This window comes from Bactrocera tryoni, chromosome 5 (assembly GCF_016617805.1).
Source record: "Bactrocera tryoni isolate S06 chromosome 5, CSIRO_BtryS06_freeze2, whole genome shotgun sequence".
NCBI classification, from domain to species: Eukaryota; Metazoa; Arthropoda; class Insecta; order Diptera; family Tephritidae; genus Bactrocera; species Bactrocera tryoni.
The window spans coordinates 1,432,934-1,457,355 of record NC_052503.1 but is presented as its reverse complement, the minus strand read 5'-3'; the positions used below and the strand labels follow the sequence as shown (position 1 = coordinate 1,457,355).

At 35.6% G+C, this 24,422-nt stretch overlaps 1 protein-coding gene across 2 annotated transcripts in view; it reads left to right on the top strand.

The window, feature by feature from the left end:
• The window catches only part of LOC120777604 (LIM/homeobox protein Awh), a 50,893-nt gene extending 29,404 nt beyond the window's left edge, over positions 1-21,489 (top strand). The window contains exons 2-6 of one of the 2 annotated variants that reach the window (XM_040109043.1): positions 10,589-10,770; positions 14,016-14,233; positions 17,854-18,075; positions 19,810-19,935; positions 20,986-21,489. In XM_040109043.1, the coding sequence (XP_039964977.1) occupies positions 10,589-10,770; positions 14,016-14,233; positions 17,854-18,075; positions 19,810-19,935; positions 20,986-21,047 (810 nt within the window). In that variant the 3' untranslated portion in view covers positions 21,048-21,489. Of the gene's footprint in view, positions 1-10,588; positions 10,771-14,015; positions 14,234-17,853; positions 18,088-19,809; positions 19,936-20,985 lie in introns of both variants that reach the window. The other variant, XM_040109042.1, reaches the window with a different exon arrangement.
• The last annotated feature ends 2,933 nt before the right edge of the window (positions 21,490-24,422 follow it).

Here is a 24,422-nt window from a genome sequence, read left to right as displayed (position 1 = left end):
GTCATCAATTCCAAGCCGTAAGCAAACCATTGGGTTGTACTTTTACACAATTACATACATACATATGTACGTACATCGTGTGTTTAGTAATAAATCTTTCGTTTAAAATGTAGTTCACACACTCACGCACTGTTGAATATTCATTTGTATGTATGTATATATGTTTCACTTTCTTGACATTTTGCTTTGCTTTGAAATCGGAGCAACTAGCTGGTGCATTGTGGAAAATAGGCGTACAAAATCCCAACACTCAACAAAGCCGGTAGGCTCGAGAGTGCGTAACAAAGCAGCGACACTAATTCGTATTTATTTCACAGTGGAAATTTCTACTGATCATGGGCGCTTTTTCATGCCGTGAAGCATTCTTCTGTCGGCCATTGAATAAAGAAGAGTTTCAAAACGGTAGCATTTAGCTTTCAATTCCCACAGCATTGGGTAAAGGGCTTACAAAGTAATAAGGTAATAACATGATCGGAACAGAATGACAGTTGGTCATCCAAAAAGACACGATTGATACTAAACCAGCTCAATGTGTCAAAGAGAAGAAATCAAAGTAAAATTAAGACTTATAAGAGAACTTTCAGTTTTGTGAATTTCAACGATACTAGTGTACGGATCTATCAAATAGCGTATAAGATATTATATTGAGTGCGTAGAATTACACATTTAATTGTACTTTTCTGCTTTGATACTTGATGTTAGGCCCAGCTTTTTCTGCTGTATGTTATATACATAGCTATGTATGTTATATGGCTAGTGAACTTTTGAGATTATCTTTCATGACAAAAATACACTCAAAAGTTTTCAAAGAAGTGACCGCTATTAGAAATTGACCTAATTTCTTTGAAATAAGACTGAGTAATGAGTGTAAGGATGCTCGCCTAATCTCTACAACTCGAAGATCGCCACGAGAAACATTTATTGGAAATAATATTGACTTGTGGAACTATTTAGTATTAAGTGGAAGTGTCTTGTTAATTTTTTAACGGATTAGTTGCACCAATGCAAGAAGAAAAAGTTTCCACTAATTTGAAAATTAATAAAAAGAAGATTTAGAAAACGTAATTGAGATGGGCAACCGAAGCTAGAAAACTAGACAACAGTTCTCTTTCCGTTCAGAGACGCTAACGAAGGTAAAATTTTCCTGATGCTCTATATTGCTTTCGTTGATATTTTTAGAGATTTCGGTTGCGAGTCTATAGATCTTACTCTTTTTTAATTAATCTTCATGAACTCGGCTGCTTCCTTCAGAGAGGTGTGATTTGTCAAGGAGCGTTTGATCTCTTTATCCAACTTGCTTAGGTGTCGGCACTCAGCGCAGGTCAACAATCAAAATCCTTTTAGCTCAAAATCTTGGTCTTGGGAATCACAAAGTGCCAAGGTTCATAGCTCTCATAGCGAGATCCAGCATTAGCTTTGGCACGAGGATCAGTTACTATCCCAGAACTCTGTAAGAGTCCCGAATCTCTTTAGTGTTTTCAGATATATGTAGTTTTCTATTCTAGCGCGTTTTTTATGGCTCTCCAACAAAATAACGGGGGTAATAAATCAAGAAAGAAATATTTCTTAAATCTAAAACCCTCGAAATTCCAGAACACATAATAAATAAATATTTTTAATAGCAGAAAAGAACATCTCTTACGTCAATAAATTAATATTATTTTGAAAATTAAATATAGCATAATGTATCGATAGTCTTTTTTTACACAAACAAATTCCTACAAAATAATACAAATAAACTGTAGGTATGTGTATTCACACTTTTTATTGTATTGTTTAAACTTTTATTAGATAATAAAAGTGTGGATTTCTGTAATGCTAGTATTTCCATATTTGTTTGATTCGTGCTCGTGTCTTTATGGCCTTCCCAGAACATCTTTTCCTTCATTGTATTCTCTAATTTATTCATTACTTTTGCGCTTGCTGTTTTTATAACATTTATAAAATTTCATTTTATTACACTTGCATTGAAGTTGCTTTTTATAGCTTGCCATGTACGATGAAGATCATATAAATAGTTACATAGGTACATATATGCATACATATATTCATATATATTTACAGGGGTGTGTGTGCGACTTGTCAATTTTATTACACCTTCGATAAGTTTATATTTCATTAGTTGAACCTTAGCAAAGTCAGTTTTATTGAAGTGCGAGAAAGCTGACACACACACACATATACACGCAGGCACTGCTGTGTGCATAGCTGCTGCAATACTTTGGCTGTAAATTCAGCGAAGGTTCTTGGTGCAAGATCTTTGTTTTCACAGATATATTTTATTAGCTACAAGGTATAATTTGTATGTTTACACTCCATTTTTTTTATAATTTTTATTAACAACATTTATGTTTACACGCATACATACATTTTGAGTTACAAAGCTCAAGGCCATGCAATATACATATATGATTTATTTTCTGCTATCTAGCATAGCGTGGGAATGCAATATCACGTTAGATGCGTTGAGGAAGATCATTTTTTCTTAAGAAAAAATAAATTTTATCTTGAATCCTTAAAAAGATGTGAATTCTGAAAATGTGTGAACAAATTCTTGAACCAATAAACTTTATTGGAAACTCTCTTTTTCCTTGCGCAAAGCAAGCTTTTTGCTTCTAATCACAATTGCATGGAAAAGTCTCTGTTTACATTTCATATGTATATTTCGAAAATATTGTTCTCAGTGGTCTATTATAATTAAATCTTTAAAGTCTAATGAAAACAATACAGGTGGCAATCGCTTTTTAATAGCCCCGGAGAGACTCTGGGTATCTAAATACGTGGCTTCCTCTTATATTTCCAGATTTGGCAAGCTTAATGTTGTAACTACATATGTATATCGTAAAATTTAACAGTTTGATGTTCTACATACTCAGGAGATTTTGATATACGAGCGCTATTTGTGTTGCTTATAGTAACTTAAAATATTCATCTTAGCCAAAAAGGGAAACTAAATCGCGAACAATTTACTATAATTTTGGCTTACAACTTTCGACATCGATTTGCTTAGCTCAATGTCTGGCAATGAAGCTCCATCAAGAACCCATGTTTATCGATGGTATGATGAATTCAATGAAGGTCGTAGATCGCTGCAAGACGAATTTCGTGAAGGTTGTCCAAACTCAATTGCTGTTCCGGAAACTATTGATGGTGTAAGAAAATTGATATTGCAAGACAGTTATGTGACCTAGCGTGAAATGGAGATAACTATAAGCTTTAGTGGCATAACTACTAGCATAACTTAACTTACTTGGTCGATATTAACATATATTAAAGACAACACGTGCTTAAACCCGCAAATGTACTTAAACATTTAATTTATCAACACCCAAAAAGCATCGGCAGATTTTTTCAAACTTCGAAACATTTTTAACAGCCGTGACCATTTTCCAATTTTTTTCGAAATTCTTGTAAATTCAATTTTGATATTCCAATTCAATCCTGTAGGCCTCTCTATACAAAATTCTTAATCAGTACGTTTTTTGATTCTTAAACTGAGGAAACGATATTGACTATTTTTGAATTCCGTTAGACGCCAACTTCAGCTTAAATTTTACTCAACCGTATAATAAAAGTGTGTTGGGCATAACCCCACACGCCCGCTACCGACGGGTGACACTTCAAAGTGACGCGCAGCAACGCCAAGCGAGTAGAACCTGTTCAAAAAGGCTACTTGAACGAGAGCGAAGCTTTGAAGTTGAGCTACAGAGAAATGCACGTCAATATACATACAGGGGCGTCGCGAGGATCTAGATCATGGGGGGGTGAGTCCCTTTGAAATGCCGACTCATTTAAAGAATTTGCCGATTTAATGTATATGTTTGTAAATATATATCAAATAAGGATATCTTCATTTCTGATAAGGTATTACGGAGAAGTTTGACAACATAATAGCGTAATTCATTATTTTATTCTCAAATAAGTATTGTACATATTAGTATAATCATCATTTAATATGTTTCTCTTATTATAAAATACATATATTGTTCAGCGACGTGTTACGCGGGAAAAAAAAGATTTTCTTAAGAAATTGAATTGCAAAAAATATAAATTTCTGAGTTATATTTTCACTCTGCGATGTTTCAACATTGACCATTTTCCAACAACATCGCGCAGATCGATTTCGTCTACTTTATCCTTTGAAGAAGAAAGCAGCATCAAAGAATTCAAACGTTCATCCCCCATTGTTGTACGCAAATCGTTGAAAACAAATTTCAATTTACTAAAAGAACGTTCACATGAAGCTGACGTGACAGGAGCAGTCATTATGTAATGAACAATTTTGTACGCAGAAGGAATGACCTTTCTCAATTTGTACGCTACTATAGAAATGTCATCGAAAGATTTACACTCTTTACATGAATCAAAAAGAATTTGTGTTTCAGCAAAAATACAATCTAGATCTTCACTGAAGAACTTAGGTTCCAATTGCACAACAAATTGTATAGATTCTATTGTAATATTACTTCTGTTAGCTGGAATCCTGAACATCTCTTGAATGGGTTTGAAGGTTGACATAGTTTCTTGCAAATTATCTTGAATACAATTTGTGAAATTTTCGTGGACAATTTTGAATTCTTTTCTATAAAATGTCTGGAAATCAAAATTACAAGCAGTTGCTGGATTATCGTCATATTTCTTCGGAGCACGGCGTGTTGTGTGGTGTTTCGAAAAGTCATTTTCAGGGTTGATCTGACACTTTTCAGCAAATTCAACTGAACACGCTAGCAATGCGTTAATTTGTGAATGACGCTAAGTGCTTTCAATCAGCAATAATGCGTCAATGACGTTCAATTTCTCGGCTTCCAAACTTTCTGTCAAATTTTTTACTTTAAACATTACATTTTTACAAAAAAATAACGAGCTAATAAAATCAAAATCCACAATTTTTTTAAGCAGACCAGAAGCTAATGTACGTGTATTGTTATCAAAATTTTCTGAATCTTTTTGAATGACTTCCAAAGCGTTAACAATACCTTCGAAAGAAATCCACACATCTTTTACTGTTTCAGCCCGAGCAGTTCATCGTGTTATTGACAGGTTTTTCAGTTGCAATGCATTCTCAATATCATTTAATTCTTTTCGCAAAACTAAGAAAACGTTTCGTACTTCCAGAAAAAAAACGTACAGTGTTTCTAAAACGTTAAAGAATCCTTTAATCAAAACACTTGCATTGCATGATGTTTCAACAAATATGTTGATCCGATGAGCATGACATGGTATATAAGGGATAGTTTTCTCACATTTTTCTGACAATTTTCGCTGGGTTCCTTTATACTTGCCAGACATGTTTTTTGCAAAATCGTAGGACTGGAAAACAATTTTTTTGATCGAAATCCTCATTGAATTAAGAGCTTCTACAATTTTTTTAGCCAACTCTTCGCCCGATTTTTTTGATAGGACAATATCCATCTTCAGAAGCGGCTCAACAGTCAAAAGTCCATCATGAGTTTGTAGAACATACCGAACGTTGACAGCAAGTCGATCTTGATGTGATTTGTCTGGAGTGGTGTCTGCCATGACAGGAAAAATTCCCGCTTCATTGACTTCTTTTATAATAGCCTCTTTTCTTCTTCTTTTAAAGCTTGCTTCCGCAATTATAGAGCTATTTATTGCGTTTTACTAAAGTTAGAATTTTCATAAATGCCGGCTAGTGAATTCGCAATGGATATGGCGTAAAAATTAATGTGCAATAATATATTTTGATGAAAATCTTAAAAATATTCAATACGTTTTGACAACAAATTTCCGGGTACTTGGCAACTCTTACTGGAATTGCCAAAATGAACTTTCAAATTTTTAGTTATGGTATTAAAACGGCCGAAAATGCCGACTCGTTCATTGATGGGGGGTGTCACACCCCCCACACCCCCCTCTCGCGACGCCCCTGTATACATACATATTTAAGTATGTGTGTGTGTGTCTGCAGCTAAGTCGGTTACTTAGTACACGTATTTGTTGTTAAACTGACAAATTTTTACTGTTTACCGTCGAACGTGAATAACTGCTAAGGTAAACAATGGCGAGCGGTAAAGATCAAAAAACAATTTCGAATCGACAAAAAGCGAAGAAAAAGCCACAACGATGACGCGGAGAACTACGGCGTTGGATTAAGCAGCGATAACTACAGTCGCTTCGCTTCACTTAATCGATGCTATTTTGTGGCTCGAGAAAAGCTAAACAATAATAATAAATAGATATGTAACATAACAACAACAACAATAATAAGAGAAGAACAAACACACGAAATGATAAATATGTATGAAATGGCAACGTAGCGCAACGAATTTAAAGCGAGTAGACTAGATTGAAGTGGCTCTAGATTCTAGATGCAGAAGTTTACATGAATAAGCGGTTGTTCGTTTGTATATGTGTGTGTTTGTGAGGCAAAGCACGAGATGACTTTTGAGGTTGCAGCTGAATTGTTGGGCGTTTGCACTGATGTGAAAACAACGGTTAAAATATCTGTGACGAAACGTCTTTTCCGATTTTACCCGCCGCAAACGAGTCAGCAGCGCACATGGAGAGGGGAGGCAGACAATTTCATATCATTTCATTTTTCTCGTTTTTCTTTTTTGCACAAATCATTTTTGACAGCGGCAATATGGTGAAGTCACCACTCGCACAAGTGCTGTTTAGCATCACAATGCCAGGGTACGAGCATATGAATAATTTTGACACGTAACGGCATACACACATACACACGTGCAATATACAAATATAAATATGTACATATGTGAATGTGTGTATGTGTATATTTTGTGGTACACGCTTAAGTGCGGAGGGTTCAAACTCACCGCAGCCAGCAACCACAGCAAATTGCTCCTGTTTACACGCAGGATAACACAGCACCAGCAAAAAAACGAAAAACATATGTATTTACAGCAGTAAAAACAAGAGCAACAATTTACGAATTGTCATATACAAAATGGTTTTTCAATTAGTATTACCAACATAGCACGGCGCCATGAGTGCGCATGCGCCTGGCAGCCATAAACGCGCACACAAATGCACGCACAGACGAGACAAGCTAACAAATGGCGATAGAGACAATGCCGTTTGCAATGCAAAAGTCATGCTTCTATGCTCACCAAACATGTCAAAATTATTTATTACATCACAAACCCAAACCGTTTTAGGCGACCCCTTGGCAAAAGCAACAACTAAATGTAGACACCAGAAACAAAACCAACTAGCAAATATAAAAAAACACAAAGGTAATAAAATTCCAACTCACAGCATTGCTGGCGCTTAATGTCACACAGGATAATAAAAGGGGACTTAGGCAGGATGGCGGATGGCGGCAAACCAATGAACACAGTAGTGGCCATAGAAACAGCTATATATGTACATACATAATTGCGTGGAATTATGAGTGGTAAAGAGATATATGTACATAACTACAAGTATTTATGGGAAGGTATTTCTATTGCTTACAGTGAGCCAAGAAAATACCTTAAGGTGTAAAACGTCAAACATCGTGCCATTAGTCTTCGCCCAATTTACATATTTTAGGTGCAAAGATACACTGTTATGAGTGAAATACACAAGAGTGACATTTAGTCTGTCGCGAGTTTTTTTCTTAAAATATAAAAGCCAAAAAATATATTAGTGTTTTGTATTGTCTTAAAGTATTCTCCCATATAAAACGTTTTAAACTTTCTGTTAAATCCACAGCCTAAAAGTACCTAGTACGATTAGTATTTTGAGTCACTGTATAGCGTATTTGTTTTTTTCTTTTGTGTGGCCGCGAATACGCGAATAGATACCAGAGGGAATGTTAGCTCAAAACCCAGTGTGTGCTTTATCAAAAACACGCGATCAAACATAAAGTAGTAGCAATAAAAAATACGAGTACATGAGAATATTAAGTATCACCCGAGAACATGGTGGACGTCAACTAATTCAGAGTCCGTAATACGCGTACCTATGCTCATACATACATACATACTTACGTGTTCACACTTAGCTACGTTATATCCTCGTCACTCTGTTCATTTATATATTGTCAAATGTTGTGGGGTCCAGCAATGGCTTCAGTCACTTTATTTTATTTATAAAACTTTTTTCAGGTTTGTGTGTCTACTTTTCCCTTTTTTATTATATGCCTATGTCCTAAAGTTTAACATTTTTGAAAATTTTCAGTTAAGATAATTTTTCGGCTTGGGGGTTTTGAAAATCAAAGCTACAGCGAAAGGGTTCTTAATAGTCTTTCTAGAACATAAAAGAACTTTATCTAATCAAACAAGTACATAAGGGAAGAAATCTATTAATAATAATTTTTTTAATCTCAAGGACTTAAACTGTTAATGTCAAATATATGAAATTAATTTTTATATATGAAATGAATTTCTATCAAATTTAAATTACACTAAAATATTCGTAAAATAATATACATAAAGAACACTTTGAAATATTTACAACCCCATTTGGCTAATGGCCGAGACATCGTAAATAACCTTGGGCGCCAATTTTAAAAATTAAAAAATAAAAATAAATAAAACCAATAAAAATTAAATGAAAATTTCAAAGACAACAAAAATTTAAACAAATTTAAAGCCCACGAGAAATTTGAATATTTACGACTGAATTTGCTACTTGAAATTTGTGTCGATAACACAAAATTCCTTATAAGCTTTTAAGTATAAAATATTACTTTTTGAACTTGAAAATCCGTCGATGCAAAAGTCAACAACATTTCCAATTGTAATTAACATAAAAAGTCTCGAATTTATGTTTTAACTTGAATTTAATGAAATGTTTAAAGCCAAAAGCCTATTGTTGTCCTAATTTATGGGAAAGACGGGATGAGGTTCCAGTATGTGTTTTCTTATAGGAACACGCTGAAGTTAAGTTTTTGTTTTCCGAATAACTACCGTTACTTTGTGCAAATTGCTTAATGTTCTTCGCTTTACCACCTTCGGATTACACGCATAACCGCATTACTTACATTTGACATATTACGATTTTACGTGCACAAATCTACAATTCTCTAGACCTCTGCTCCCCATTTAAGCCTAGATTAACAGTTTCGTTTGTTTAGCCATGTTTGTGCAACATTTAGCCGCTTCATAAATATTCGTAACGCTTTATGAAGCTAATAAAGAAATTCTTCCATACGAGTAGAGTTAACCATAAACAACATCTAAATGAGGAACCAACGACTTCGCCGACTTCACATGCCACATAAAAATCACGAACGCTGCCGACAGCTAAATGCCAACGTTCTAATGTTATGCAGCGATTCCACAGTTATACCACAAATTTATGTCTTTGCTCTCTCTCTTTCTCTGTCGCTATAGCTGAAACCTCAAATTTATGGCAGTTATTACGCCAATGATTAACATAAAATTCGCGTATTTCTTAACTTAGGGGATCTAGCGGAATTGAGTTTGGTTAATTTATGATAAAAAATTGTGTAGTCAGTCGGGAGTAACTTTATCGTAGATTTGTCAACATATTTTGTGTAAAACTGTTAATTCTATTTACACTATGTATGTATTAGGTTTCCGATTGTGTAATGAGTTTGTCTAAAAAAGCGAAATCAAAATTTATATTTTGAAGACATTTTTTGGGATTCAAGTTGTTAGAAAATATTATTTTTCTTGGTAAAGTTAAATGATATTAGTAAAATAATTAAATATTGTTAGCAACATAAGAAATGTTTTTTTCGGCAAAATCAATTTATTGTATTCAAAATAATCTCCTTCTGCTTATACAGATTTTTGCAAGGTCCAAAAGCCTGTCGAACAAGTGTTTTACCTCGTTAATCGTTATGGCCGCCAGTATGCCGGTGCAAGCCTTTTGAATGGCCTCTACGTCTGCATAACGCTTTTCTTTCATAGGCAAATCCATTTTTCCGAAAAGGAAAAGGTTGTACGGTGCCATATCAGGTGAATACGGGGAGTGGTTAATGGTTAAAATGTGATTTTTGGTCAAATTATCGTTCACAAGCGTCGATCGATGAAACGGCGCATTATCGTGCAACAAACGCCAACTTTCATCTTCGCGTGGAAACCGTGCACATACCTCTCGTAAGCCCAAATGTTCGCCATAAACTTATTTCATCAATTGAAACGTTTCGGTAAAAGTTTTACCAATTTTAAAACAAAATTTAATGTTGGCTCTTTGTTCGAAGCTCATTTTCGCACCGATGACACAAACATACTGACACTTAAAACGCAATAACCTCACTTCCAATCAATGAAATCTCATGAAATTCTCACTGGACAATCGATAAAGATAGCAGATTCTAACGCACCAGTATAGATACATATAGATGGCGCCACGAGGGTGCGCTAAATTAAAAAAATCCCTGTTTACTTTGAAACGCACCTTGTATCGTTTTTAGTAAAAACATACTATTCTCCTACCTTTTTACATGGTTAGGCGAACTTACACCTCTCATTTAGAAATTATTGCTGAAATCCAAGCGACTCTTCATCTAGTTCATTATAGATTAATGCCATTTTCACTTACGTCCCCATTCCCCAAAGCGCCTTCATTTACAAATAGATTTAGATTTTCTTTTACATTACTAAATAATTTACTAGAATAAAACATATATTTTTTCATTTTCTCCTTACAGACTGAGCTGCGTTCTTGCGCGGCATGTGGGGAGCCAATCTCGGATCGGTTTTTTCTCGAGGTTGGCGGTTGTTCGTGGCATGCCACCTGTTTGCGCTGTTGCATCTGTCAATGCCCGCTCGACCGACAGCAATCGTGTTTCATCCGCGAACGGCAAGTCTATTGTAAAGCAGACTATGGCAAGTAAGTATTAACCGGCAATGCGAGAGAGCATAACACATACTTAAAAACATGTAGGGATATCAGTGAATATGCATGCATGTCTGTGCTAAATAATATGTAACTGTGTTGTGTGTGAATTTATTAAGGCAGACTGTTACCGAGCCTGTTTTGACTCTGTCCTTAGTTTACAGAGATTATATGATTTCTAAGTTTAATTTCGGCAACATTAATATGTCGTGATCTGTAACAAGAATGACAAATTGTTAAATTTTATTATCAAAAAGAGTAAGAAAGCGGGTATAACCGAACATTTCATACTCTAAACTTGCAAAAATTAAAGCCAGAGAGTAACTTCTAGTACATGAGGCTTGTTAGTTATATGGGGTCTAGTGCAAGTTTTTACCCGATTTTGTTCATTCGAAGCACAAATGCACCGTTATAAGAAAAACAAGCTCGAAATGTTGCTGAAGACCGCAATTTGTCGATTCAAAGACGTTCCCAAGAATTGGGACTGTCTCAATCCACAACCTGGCGGATTTTGCAAAAGGATTTGCATTCGTATACTTGCTGATTCTGCCTTGGAACAACTCGAAACCGATAACGAGTTTTTAAGAAAATTATTTTTTCCGATGAAGCTCACTTTCACCTGAGTACTGCAGAAATTAAACAAAACTGTCGATTCTGTTGCGAAGAAAATCCACCACTCATGAACATCCATTACATTCACCTAATTTGTCAGACTGGTTTGGTTTGGTTTTTTATCTGGTGGAATCATCGATGCGTACTTCTTTCGAACTGAAGCTGGTGACACCGTTATTGTCAATAGAGAACGGTCTTGATCGACGATAACCCCAATTGGAAGAAGTTGGTCTTGACAATATCTGGTTCCAACAAGACGGGACTAAGTGGCACACAGTGCGTGAAAACCCGAAATATTGCGAGAAAAGTTTGAAGATTCGATTATTTCAAGTAATTATGATATTGAATAGCTTCCAAGAAGTTGCGATTAAACATCAGTAGACTTTTTCTTCGATAACGGCAAAAGCTTAAACCAGGTGGCTAAAAATGTGAATAATATTGGTGTTGCCACTGTTATAGCAGATCTAGCGCAGTTATGGCTAGTTCTTGTAATTTTTATTTTAAAGATGTACCACGCTGCGGAAGGCCAATTATTGAGAATATCGATCGAATATCGAGGTACGAACCGTAGCCAAGCCAGGATTCAGAGTTGAGAAGATTTGACTTTTGTGTTTGGTGGATTTGATGGACCTCTATTCTCAACATTCACTTCATATTCGAACAAACTGGAGAATATTTGACCTAAGTCGGATCATTATATTTGTACTCTATAAAACAAATACTTAAAAACTTTTAAAATTTCTTTAAAGTTTATATAATTATGAAACTATTTCCGAAAATATTTTTATTACACAATTGTCGTGATATCAAGATTTCGAAAGTTAAATTTCTGGTTTGGGATTTTGTTTTATTGTTAAGCTTTCGGCAAAATTTCCCTTTAGCAAATGGCTCTCAACTCGCCATATTTCTGCTTCAATTGGCATCTGTTTTCATAACTGACTGGACAAATTTATAAGAAACAACAACTACAAAAAGAAAACATTCAATAATTGTCATTGTTTGTAATATTTGTATGCATTTGTATTTATGTCACCATAAATGGAAACCATATACTCAGGTGAAGAATAAATATTTTCCCACACTCCCCAAGATATAAACGAACTCAAAAGTATGATATGAAAATATTTTCTAAACTTTTAAATGTAACGCAGCTAAGAGCATTTGATTCAACACTTTAAGCTCAAAAATAAATAAAAAAGTTCAAAAATACATAACAACGCAAAGAAATAAAATAAACACAAAAACTATATACATATGTACACATGTAGATATACGCATGCGTTTGTGTGCGTAAGCAGCATAAGTAAGCGTAAAGACAACAAAAACAAAATAATATTAAATGCAAAGCTAGTAATGTTCATAAAGTAGATTTTCGCTTCGATTTGCCTTCCACTCGCTTCAACGACTATGTGAGCTTGTTTATTTTTGTTTTTGTATTATTTAAGCGTGTTTATTTAACTTTATTTTCATGTTTTTTCACACACTATCTCTCTACTGTCACTTTGAATTTTCAGTTCCATTGAGTGGCATGAGTCGGTACAATTGCGCTCCGTCGCGGAAGGTGTCCCCAAAGACGGTGGCTGCGCCTCTGCTGCGGCCTTTACAGCAGCAATGTCCCCACGGACCAGTTGGCCACGACCGAGCAGTCGCACACACACACACACATTTGTTTGTATGGGTAAAGATAAATACATTGCAGAGTTGACTGCTGGGCCAAGGCAGTAAGGCAATGCTCAAAGCAGTGCACGCTTGTTGTTGTTGATTTACTGAAAGAGATGAAACGAAAATGACTGATGCGGTTGTAAAAATATTTATTCTCCAAGCTAAGAATTTTAAGTTGATTGTTGTTGTTCATTCGTGTTGCTGATATCGATGGTGTTGCTTTGGTTGTTGATGTTGTTGTTACACAAACGTGCCAGTCGCACCAAACAAGCGACCAACTGAGAATAACACAGCATAAATATTGTTGCTTTAATTTTAGTTTTTTTTCTCAACTTTTATCTATAAGATACACAATCGAGTCATTGATGCAGATGTCGCCAAAGCGATTGAGCGCACACGCACGCACCTTCGTTTTTATCTGCCAGCTGAGGTGTGCGCTGCCGAATCCGGATCGGCGCGTTGTAAATTGCAGACTCATTTCGAAAAGTGTCAAGTGAAGAAGTGTGACGAGGCGAACAGCGATGAAAATAACGACGCATATGTGTGTGCGCTTGTAAGCCAAAATGTCAATACAGACACAGGCATATGCACACATATACACACAGACGCAATCCAGCGCACTCACTCATGCCACTTCCGGTGACAAGTGCGCGCACTTCGCGCATCAGTCAGCCTGATTTGAATGCTGCGACATGATTTGCTGAATCTCAAACTCGACACAGCTACACACGTAACTGCCGTTATACAAATGCACAGGCACTTGCGCTTTACGTTGTTGCTTAAAGCTTAAGCTAAACACTTTAACTTTTTCACCAAACGCACTTAATGGCGTGCATTGAATTTAATCCGCGTCTTAACGCCTTAAAGTAGGCTCAACTTAAAATATTTTCACTGTGTCACTAGCATTTGATTTGTACTCCTACATACTTATGTTTATTTTTGCTTGCATTTCATTTATTTTTCAGACGCTTCGGCGCAAAATGCTCAAAGTGCTGTCGTGGCATCTCGGCGACGGATTGGGTGCGTCGCGCACGTGACCTCGTCTTCCACTTGGCGTGTTTCGCGTGCGATCAGTGTGGACGACAACTCTCCACCGGCGAACAATTTGCTCTGATAGACGATCGAGTGCTGTGTAAGGCGCATTACCTGGAAACGGTCGAGGGTGGCACCACATCAAGTGACGGTAAGTGCGACCACTTGCGAATTTTTTGAAGAGCTAATTTTTTATGCTACTTTAAGTGAGCCGGAGGAATTCTATAAATTGGGTTTTTTGGTATTCAAATACTCCGATCATTTTTATTATTCAAATAAAAAATCTACCAATATTTGGATTTTGAATGTAAGATGGGTGCAACTTAACTGCTGCACAAAAATAGTGATAACCCAATTTTTTTTTTAAGTCAAAAATGTACTTGATTGCACTATTTTTACTTTTGGTTGGAGTTTTTGTACGGCGCCTCCCCAAATTTTTTAACCAATCTGTTGGCTTGGTCCTTGCTCTAACGAAAAGTCAATAAGGCTCGTATTATTTTTGTTAAAGAATCTCAGCAATAAGGGGTTTATGGTTCTTATATGTATGCATCTTCCTTTTCTTAGCTTTAAAGTGCTGATTCGTTATTTTAGGTTATCCGGGTATAATACTCAAAATACTTCGAAAACAGATCTCTTGCCCTTTCCATATAGATTTGTTCTTGTTCACCACACCCTTCTTTAGACTAATTTTAAATTTTTTCTAGAAGCAATATCCGCAAAACCGGCTCCAATAAACTTGCCACACATTTGGCTGAAGCTGATCAATTCCTCTTTAAGAGTATTGCTATACAAATCTTGCATAGAGTTCTTATCTTAACGCCCGGCTTCTAATATTTTTTTAAATAGCTGGTATTATTGCCAACATTTATAATTCCCTTGATCCCGTTGCCGATCTCCTGGAAGAAAATTATCATTACAATAAATGAGCGCAAGTAATAATGGAAGGACTAGCCATAATTCTGATTTTTGACAAAATGGCTGCTTCACATCAAAAAGTTTCTTTTTAACTTTTAGAGAAAAACGCATTCAAAGTTTTGACACCGCTGACGAAGAGAAAAAATACTTACAAGTGAGCGCGTAACTCCGAAACTATTTGCCAGATTAATTTCAAATTTTCGGAGAATATTCTCAAATATACGAATAATACATTCGATATATTTATAAAAAAATGTATTTTTGTAATTTGCTATTGGACATATAATTGGATTTAAGGAGCTCTTCTGTCAACATCCCAGTCTCTCGCATGACTTTGACTAGTAACTGAAGGACTTGAAACACTCTAACTGCGCTAGACTAGAGTATTTATAGAATCTTTAAAATGCGTTTTAGTCCAGTAAATGTCCAGCTAAGAACAGTTGCACGGCATAATCGGCATTATTGTCACACAAGGGCGCGCTCACTTTAAGGCTTAGAAAGCGGTAAGCTCCGACACCACTTGCAGCACTTGCCAAAGTAAACAGTAATTCATGCAACGATTATTGAAGCCGACTTATTGTGGCAATGACAAAAGTGCAGACTCCCTTTAACGCACACAAACCCACACACATGCGAAAAGCAAAATATGAAACACCAACGAAACATTTCGAAAAGCTCGGAATCTAGCCGTGACGAATTCGGTGTGAATGCTTAGAAAAGCCACTACCAACGGATGTGTAGAGTCTATGACAGCAGACTCCATCACAAAAAACACAGACTGCGCTGCAGTTGAGCATTTTGGATGCCAGGTGGGTGGCGTCGGCTGCGGCATCCAAAACACTCGCACATTTCAGACACGTACACATATTTAGGATGGCAACATTGGCAGCTGGCATCCCTGGCAAGAAGAATTGACTGGCTGACTGCGCGCCACACACTTTTATACGCACATCCATGCGGCTTGGAAGCAAAATATGGCCAAAATATGTATGTATGTGTGCGTGCATGTGCTATGTGTCAGTGTGTTTGTATATTTGCTGGCTTCTGCACTCGTCTGGCCGCCACGTTTGACTAATAAGAACCATGTCAAAACAACGCATGTCAAATGTGACGTCACAAACAAGCTAACGGTTGAAAACGTTGACATCCAAGTACATGCATACACATCAACACACACGTGTTCACACCCACGCATTCATTTGTTTTATGAGCTCCAGCATTGACATGTCTGCCATGGAATATGCATGCGCCGGTAGCCGTGGTTTTTGCTGTGGTCCACAGAGGGGCAGCGCAACACTCTCGGTGTTTATGCACTTCCACAGGTTGGCAGCATTGCACAGCAAGTTTTGCGCTTCGCTCGTTGCACTTTTGCGTTTGTGTGCCGCTCACTTTTAAGCCCTAAATTGCATGCGATTGCATGGCTTTCAGTCAGACAAAAACAAAAGCAACCGAAGCACTCGAAAAAACAATGTTGTCACAAATATACGTACATATACATAAATACGTATATATATACATATATGTGTGTGTGGTTTGAGGTCCACAACAGTTTGTGTCAACTTTGTCTACAGTTTGCTCAAACTCAAGTACTTGTGTGTGTGTGTGTGTGTGTGTTGGGGGCTTCTACTACACACATTACTTAATAGCGCAGCAGCTTAGTATCCTCTGCCATATACTTAGGCACTCGTATTATCATATTTGTTTGCAATGCGGGCCAACGGTGAGGCCTACAAAAGCTTAAAAGTGCCAGTTTTATGGCATTTGCTTCTACGGCACTTTGCCACTTTGCTGGTTGTGTGCAATCATTTTGGGTTTAAACGCTGCAACGTGCAACGCATGGTGTGCTTAAACACCCCAAGGCAACGGGAGTGCTTAAATACATTTTTAAGTGGTTCTCTGTAGAGACTTTAAGTCTTTAGTAGCTTTGAAGAGTATAAGCTAAAGTGCTGGAATACTATAAAGCTTTGCATTTTAAGTTAATATTAAAAAAAAAATTCTCTTGCGTAATATCACTTCAGAAAAAATTAATATTTCCAATCAAATGCTTAGTTCCTAGACTCTATTTTTAGTTTCAGCTGATATTGGAACATCATTGTATTGATATGACACTTTTAGTAAGAATTATATTGGGCTATTTCAATGAATCCGTAGCCTTAGTTCCAAAGGAAACTGAAAATTTCAAGCAAACGCGTTCTTATTTTTATTTTTGTATGGAAAAAATCAGCCAATCACAACCTAATTGACATATTGAGATCAAATTTCACATGAACACAAAAAAAGTTGAGTTATATTGATGGCATTTGAAATCGTAATTAAAGGTGAAAGGCACCAAGCTGAAACTCAATTTCCTCTATGACACAGGCATGCATGCATTTGTATCAAAAATAGAATTCTGAAATATTTCGCAATCATTTTTGTATATTTATGCTCATGTGTGTATTTTTGCATAATTTAGTTAAATCTTCCATCTTCTAAATACATGTTAACATGGCGCCACCAATGTCATAGAACTCCAAGGCTAGTGAAATTTCAATAAAAACTTATGTAATAATGTAATGTAATAACAAAGGACACAAAAAATACTTTTTATTTCAATTCTTCGAATATTTGCAATCATCCAATCGCACTAATAACAATTCCTCTTTACCGTTTATTTCTTTTACCGTTAATCCGCACTCGGTCACTGCATTTTTGGGCATTCAACAATTCTAATAACGATGCGGCTGATGCTGCCGCTGCTGCTTTCGCTGATAACTCTATCGATTAACTTGATTACATTGGCGCTGGCGCTTCAATCCGCACACACACGCACATCAACAACACCATTTTTGTTGCACTACGCATTCAACGCATTAGACGGCTGTGATGGTGATGGCTATCATAAAAGTAAAACGAAACGCGTACGCACCACCTTCACCGAGGAGCAACTGCAGGTGCTGCAGGCCAACTTTCAGATCGACAGTAATCCGGATGGACAGGATTTGGAGCGCATCGCCTCGGTAACCGGTCTCAGTAAGCGTGTGACGCAAGTTTGGTTTCAGAATTCGCGAGCGCGACAGAAAAAACACATTCATGCTGGTAAGAATAAAAGTAAGTAGTTGTTGTAGTTGTAGTCGTAGTCGTTGTTTAGTAAAAGTAATCCAAAAGGTGTGCATTCGCATGTATGCTTGTTCATTTTTCTGTCGCTGGCACTTAGCATAGAAATGGCTAATAGGCGACTTAAGCGTTGATTCACATAAGTTGAAGCAGACCCAGCAGTAATAAGACAGTTCAAGAGGTCCAAGAGTAGTTAGTTGCCCAACATGCTTTGCAGCATTTTTTCTATAAATAAATTGTCAGTTTTAGTTAAACTATTTAATATTAAGGTAAGAGATCTATCTTCTTATAATTTAAAGATTTAGTTCGCTTGCGATCAATAATACTACTTCGGGGTAAAGATGTAATAAATATTAAGAAAAAGTCATTTTCACTTGAAACATTTTTTAAATTAAAATATTTTAAGCAAGTGAAATAACTTAATAGCAAATGATTGTATAACTGGTACTATTCTGATCTTTTTTAAACTAGTTAATTTTGAGTTTCGACAGTTTTGTTGTTAATTGGTATTTTTATGACCTTTAAGGCAGAAATGTCTTATTGCATATGCAAATATGAAAGATACTACTACATTTATATATAAGGATACATATTATATGGAAATATATTTATCTATTTAGATTAGGAAATGATGTACAATTGTTGGAAATAAGAAGCTCCGTATTGAGACTTTCCTTAGCTCCATAACATTTCTGCATTGAAAGAAGAATATGAATACATTATTTTGATATATGAATTTGTTAAATACACAATTTCAAACTCATTATTGCAGAGTATTTATTTCAATATTTCTGACACAAGCTTTTAGAAAATCACCTTCCACCCCAACAAGTTTTAAAAGAAACTATTAAATCACAAACCAAATAGTTAATATTTCAGCTGGAGGTTCCAAACAAAGCCAAATCAAAAACCGTGCAATTTGACTGGATTGCAATCTGGTCGAAATGTAACTTGTTTTTATCTAAACACTAATGCTTACAGATAAAATTCCTCCTACAGCATTTTTGTACCATTACGACTATCTTCTTTCACTTGACTTGTGGCGAGAATATTGGCTAACAATTTCTAGAAGTACGGCGCCAGTAATTTTGGTTATCGTTTAAATTGGAAAATATGCAAAACCGACGGAGTCATTTGGCAATTTTAAAATATTAATTAATATAATATAAACATAAAGGGTAATCATGTGTTGCCGGCGATGTCGGTGCTGCTAAACTAGCAATGATGCAATCTTGTTAAGGCGCCACGGGAACTTATGACACTTGCTAGCGGTAGCCGCGCTGCATTTTATTTCCATTCTCACTGGGTGACTGCAAAGAGCAGGGAGCGAATAGAGTAGGCTGACAGGATAATGTAATAAGAAGGATTTTTAAGTTTGCAGAAGGCTAAGCTTATATTATAAAAAACTTCACTGGCGTTTATAGAAGCAATACAATCGTGGAAACGAAATAATTCAATTCATTAATATATCTCAAGTGAACTAACCGCTTAAATACAATTACCATTCCCATTTTCATAACATGTTTTGTATTAAAGAGCATATATTTTAATAACGTCATAGTTTTACCACTTACATATATAGTATGCATTCATCTGCATGAAATGTCGTTGCAACCTATTCGCCAAATATTTAGAATTTACTAATATACTTAAATTAAAAACTTCAAAACTTCAAAATCTCGATTTCTTATATTTTATCTTCATTTCTATTTGCAGTGCGTGAACCCGAAGGAAGCTCATTTGCCCGCCATATTAACCTGCAGTTAACGTATTCATTTCAGAATAACGCCCAGAATGCTATGCACTTGAACGGCAACTCAAAGGGATTATATCCAACGCATGGTGAGTCAAAAAAATTTAATTGTGATATAATTACTAAAATTTTAGTGTATTTGTTTCAAAAAATAGTTTTATAAGTGGAATAGGCCACTGGAGACATTTTTTAAAAATAAAAATTTTCCTAGTAGGATGAAACCTTTCCGACCGGTTTCATCCTACTAAAATATCAAACATTATGGCAAAAATAATTTGCATGCGATCCGTAGTAGGGAAAAAGAACGGGAGGGGCGTGGTTGAAATTTTAATGGTTAAAAATAATTTATCTCGATTTCCGGCAAAACTAGGACTCCTATAATGAAATGCTATATGACAATATTGTAGGCAATGAAAAGGTCTATAACTTTTGTATATAAACTTTTTTCACATTATTCAAAATTTATGCGAAAAAAATAAATAACCGAGATTTTTGGGTTTTTTAATTTTTATCTTTCATGAAATTTTAAGGAAATTTACCTTCTTATGTCCAAAACATATTGTATTTCATTTCTATGAATTTCTTCCATTTTTATCATTTTCAAAGCCTTTTGCACTAGTCTAGTAGTAGTTTATGAAAATTTAAATTACTATTAAATTTGATTTTTCTTTAACCGGAAATAGTTGAAACGCTCGTTTATTTCAATAATGTCATAACTCAAAACTAAATCTTTTTAAAAATTGTTCAAAAAATTATCACTTTGCACAGTTGAAGCTGTCAAGAGCTAAAATTTGAACCCTGGCTATTGGATTAAATTTATTTGTCATTAGTCTGCATTAAATTTATATTTTTGACTTATGTCATACATTTTGTAAAGAATCAATATATAAGTTTTTCCAATCTGTGTCATTTCTGGCATTGACATTGAAACCATATTTTTTTCAAAAGAAGCAACTTTGATAATATAAACTAAATTTTTGAATAACTTGAAATTCGATGAAAAAATATAACTTTAACAATTGCTGAAAATTTCCAAAAGTAGTACAAATTTTGCTTAACTGAATTTTTATTACTATCCGTTACATTTTATATTAACTTCGCCTATAACCCACTTCTTTTCTTTTCATCTCTCAATTTAGAATCGTCCATGGATGAACTTTCGCAGGACTCGAGTGTGCATTGCATGCAAAGTGAAGTGTGACTGGAGCATTTGAACCACCATTAAAGGAGACATATATCATACATATGCTCTAAACTATTGGTGGCATCGGAGATAAAGCTACACACCTACACATACGCGCAAACATACACCTAAGTGCGAACCTAGGAAATCACATTTCAAGGGAGTTTTGCGTATAAAAGCACAAAAACTCGAAAACTTAAACCCAGTTATACATATGAAAATCAAAAAACGTCCTAACCTAGTCAAAATTACGAAAACAAAATGTTATGCAAACAAATTAAATGCGGAAATTGAAAAACGTCCAAAAAATGGCTAAAAGCAAATGGCTAAAAAGAGCGAAAATCTACGCCAAGCAATTCTTCTGCCCCGCGGCCAGTATTAAACGTGAATATATTTCATTTGTTTCTCGAAACTAGCAGTAAAGAAAAATTTTTATTTAACTTTAGACTTTTTCACTATAAAAAATTCAAATTTGGTACAAAAAATGTATTTGAAATAGTCAACACTTTGGACAAAAAAATATTTAAATAAAATTTAACTATAATTCCATTAGCTTTCGAAAATTCAAAAATCATGAATGCCAACCTTGAAGAGCAACACAAATCAATTCTAACTTTAGGCTTAGCAAAAACACTAAATATTTATAAGTAAAAAAGATAAAACTAGTAATTATTGTGACGCAACAAGTTCAATTGAAGGCCACTCCTGTTGGCGCTGCGTGCACGCTCAAAGCGTGCCAGTGGATACACATATGCACACACACATATATACATATATATGTATGCGGTGCCGAAACACTTGCGCCGGCGCAGCGGTGTCATTTCCATCTAAAAAAAGTTAACTTGCATTAACTCTAACATTCCTTATTGTAATTTAAGATTCCATGAGCATTTACTTTAAATCAATTATAACTGTTAAGTTTAGCAAAACAAACAAGCCAACAAAGAGTAGACACATACAAGTACATAGAAAGGCGTATGTACATATGTATAAATAACTAGAACCCTGTATATAAGTCCTAGTTTGCACCTGAAAAAAATCATAAAAATTAAAAAAAAATATTCACACACTCAAACACAATTATGATCTGCGTACGTTTAGGTTTGTATATAAATTTGACCTAGTGTCTACACCTAATATTAGTTAATAAAAATAAATCAATATTTTTCCTCAATAAAATATTTTAAATTTATTTATATGTACATATATGCATGTATTAAATCTGTGTATGTACCTTGTGCATAATCGCTTTGACTCACACATCCTACTCTTGTACGTTTGTATGTATTGAAGCTTCGTATCGCCTTTCTGAAATATAACTTAAGCTATTGTAAAATATTTAATGTACATACATACATACATACTTACTTACTTAGCCGTGTATGTTAATTACTTATATTGTATTATTAGGAATTGTTATTGTTTATTTCTTGTTTTTTAAATTTGTAAACAATTAAATATATACTCTAACTTATATTTCAGTTGAACTAAATTACAGAAATGTGAAAAAGAAGCATAAATTGTAAATTGAGTATACTTGCCAGTATGAAAATTAAACAAAAAACTAAACAAATTATAAAGAATCTAACAGCTAGTTAACACAAATTATAAAATATGAAATTAAATACAGAAAAAATATTAAAAGAATTTTTAAAAGAAAAATTTAACAAATTAGTTTTTATTATTTTATAAAGAAATATTTTTTCGGGTATTATTCTTGGTGTTTTTGATGGTATTAATCTCAAATCCGGCATAACCTCAAACTGTCAAATGTGAGAGATAGAACCCAGGCATAGGCACTAAAACTCTTAGTGTTGCAGCTACTGTTTGCTTCACAATTTCATCAACTTTTTTAAGAGGGCTGAAATCAATAAATAAATACTCCAGAGGCATTAAATTTCACACCTGGAATGATGAAAGTGGTGGCACTGCCGACGGTGGCACTGCCGACATTTTGCTGAATTAACATATCTCCAGACCAACTCAACCAATTTAAACAAAATTCAGCTAACATTATCCCGACATCCTACTCCCCATATAACACAACTTTAAATTCCATCTGTTTTTTGTTTTCACTTTCCAGTACACAAATCAAGAGGCAGTGAATATATTCGGATGCCAGCACGAGTCTAAACATTGCCAAAATCGGACCATAACTGTTCAAGCCCCCACATTCCTAATATGTGGACCCCAATTCATATGGATGAACAGGTCAATACTTCTGTTAGCTCCCATATATATAATCTTATTCTTCTTTACTGGCGTAGAAACCGCTTACGGTTATAGTCGAGCTAACAGCGCACCAGTCGTTTCTTCTTTTCGCAAGGTGGCGCCAAGCGAGGCCAGGTCCTTCTCCACCTGGTCTTTCCAGCAGAGTGGAAGGTACCCCTGGCAGATACTGCGTCGAATACTTACTTCTGCTGGAATGTTTTCGTCCATTCGGAAGACATGACCTAGCCAGCGTAGCCGCTGTCTTTTGATTCGCTGAACTATGTCAATGTCGTCGTATATCTCATCGATCAACGCACAAAGGACCATACATATGTATGTATTTCGCAGAACCTTTCCCACGAAAACTCGTTGCCTCGACTCATCAGATGTTGTTATCGTCATGCCTCTGCACTATATAGCAAGACGGTAATAATGACTGACTTATAGAGTTTTGCTTTTGTTCATTGAGAGAGGACTTTACTTCTCAATTGCCTACTTAGTCCGAAGTAGCACCTGTTGGTAAGAGATATTCTGCGTTGAATTTCGAGGCGGACGTTGTTGTTGGTGTTAATGCTAGTTCTAAGATAGAGAAAATTATCCATGACTTCGAAGTTATGACTATCAACAGTGACGTGGGAGTAGCAAGTGCGACGACTGTTTGTTTGATGAGAGGAGATATTTCGTCTTGCCCTCGTTCACCACCAGACCCATTTGCTTCGCTGCCTTATCCATTCTGGAGAAAGCAGAACTAACGGTGAGGTTGTTAAGGACAATGATATCAATATCATCAGCGTACGCCAGCAGCTGTGTACTCTTATAGATGAGTTCCGCAGCTCGAATTGTTTCCTCCAAAAGTAGGTTTAAGAAGTCGCACGAAAGGGATTCCTTTTCTGAAACCTTGTTTGGTATCGAACGGCTCGGAAAGGTCCTTCCCGACCCGAACGGAGCTTTTGGTGTTGCTCAACGTCAGTTTACACAGCTGCATTAGTTTTGCGGGGATACCAAATTCAGACATCGCGGCAAAAGGCAGCTCCGTTTCGTGCTGTCAAAAACAGCTTGGAAATCGACGAAGAGGTATTGCGTGTCGATTCTCTTTTCACTAGTCTTTTCCAATATTTGTCGCATGGTGAATATCTAAAGCCACACTGATAAGGTAGAATCAGTTTATTGACGGTGGGCTTT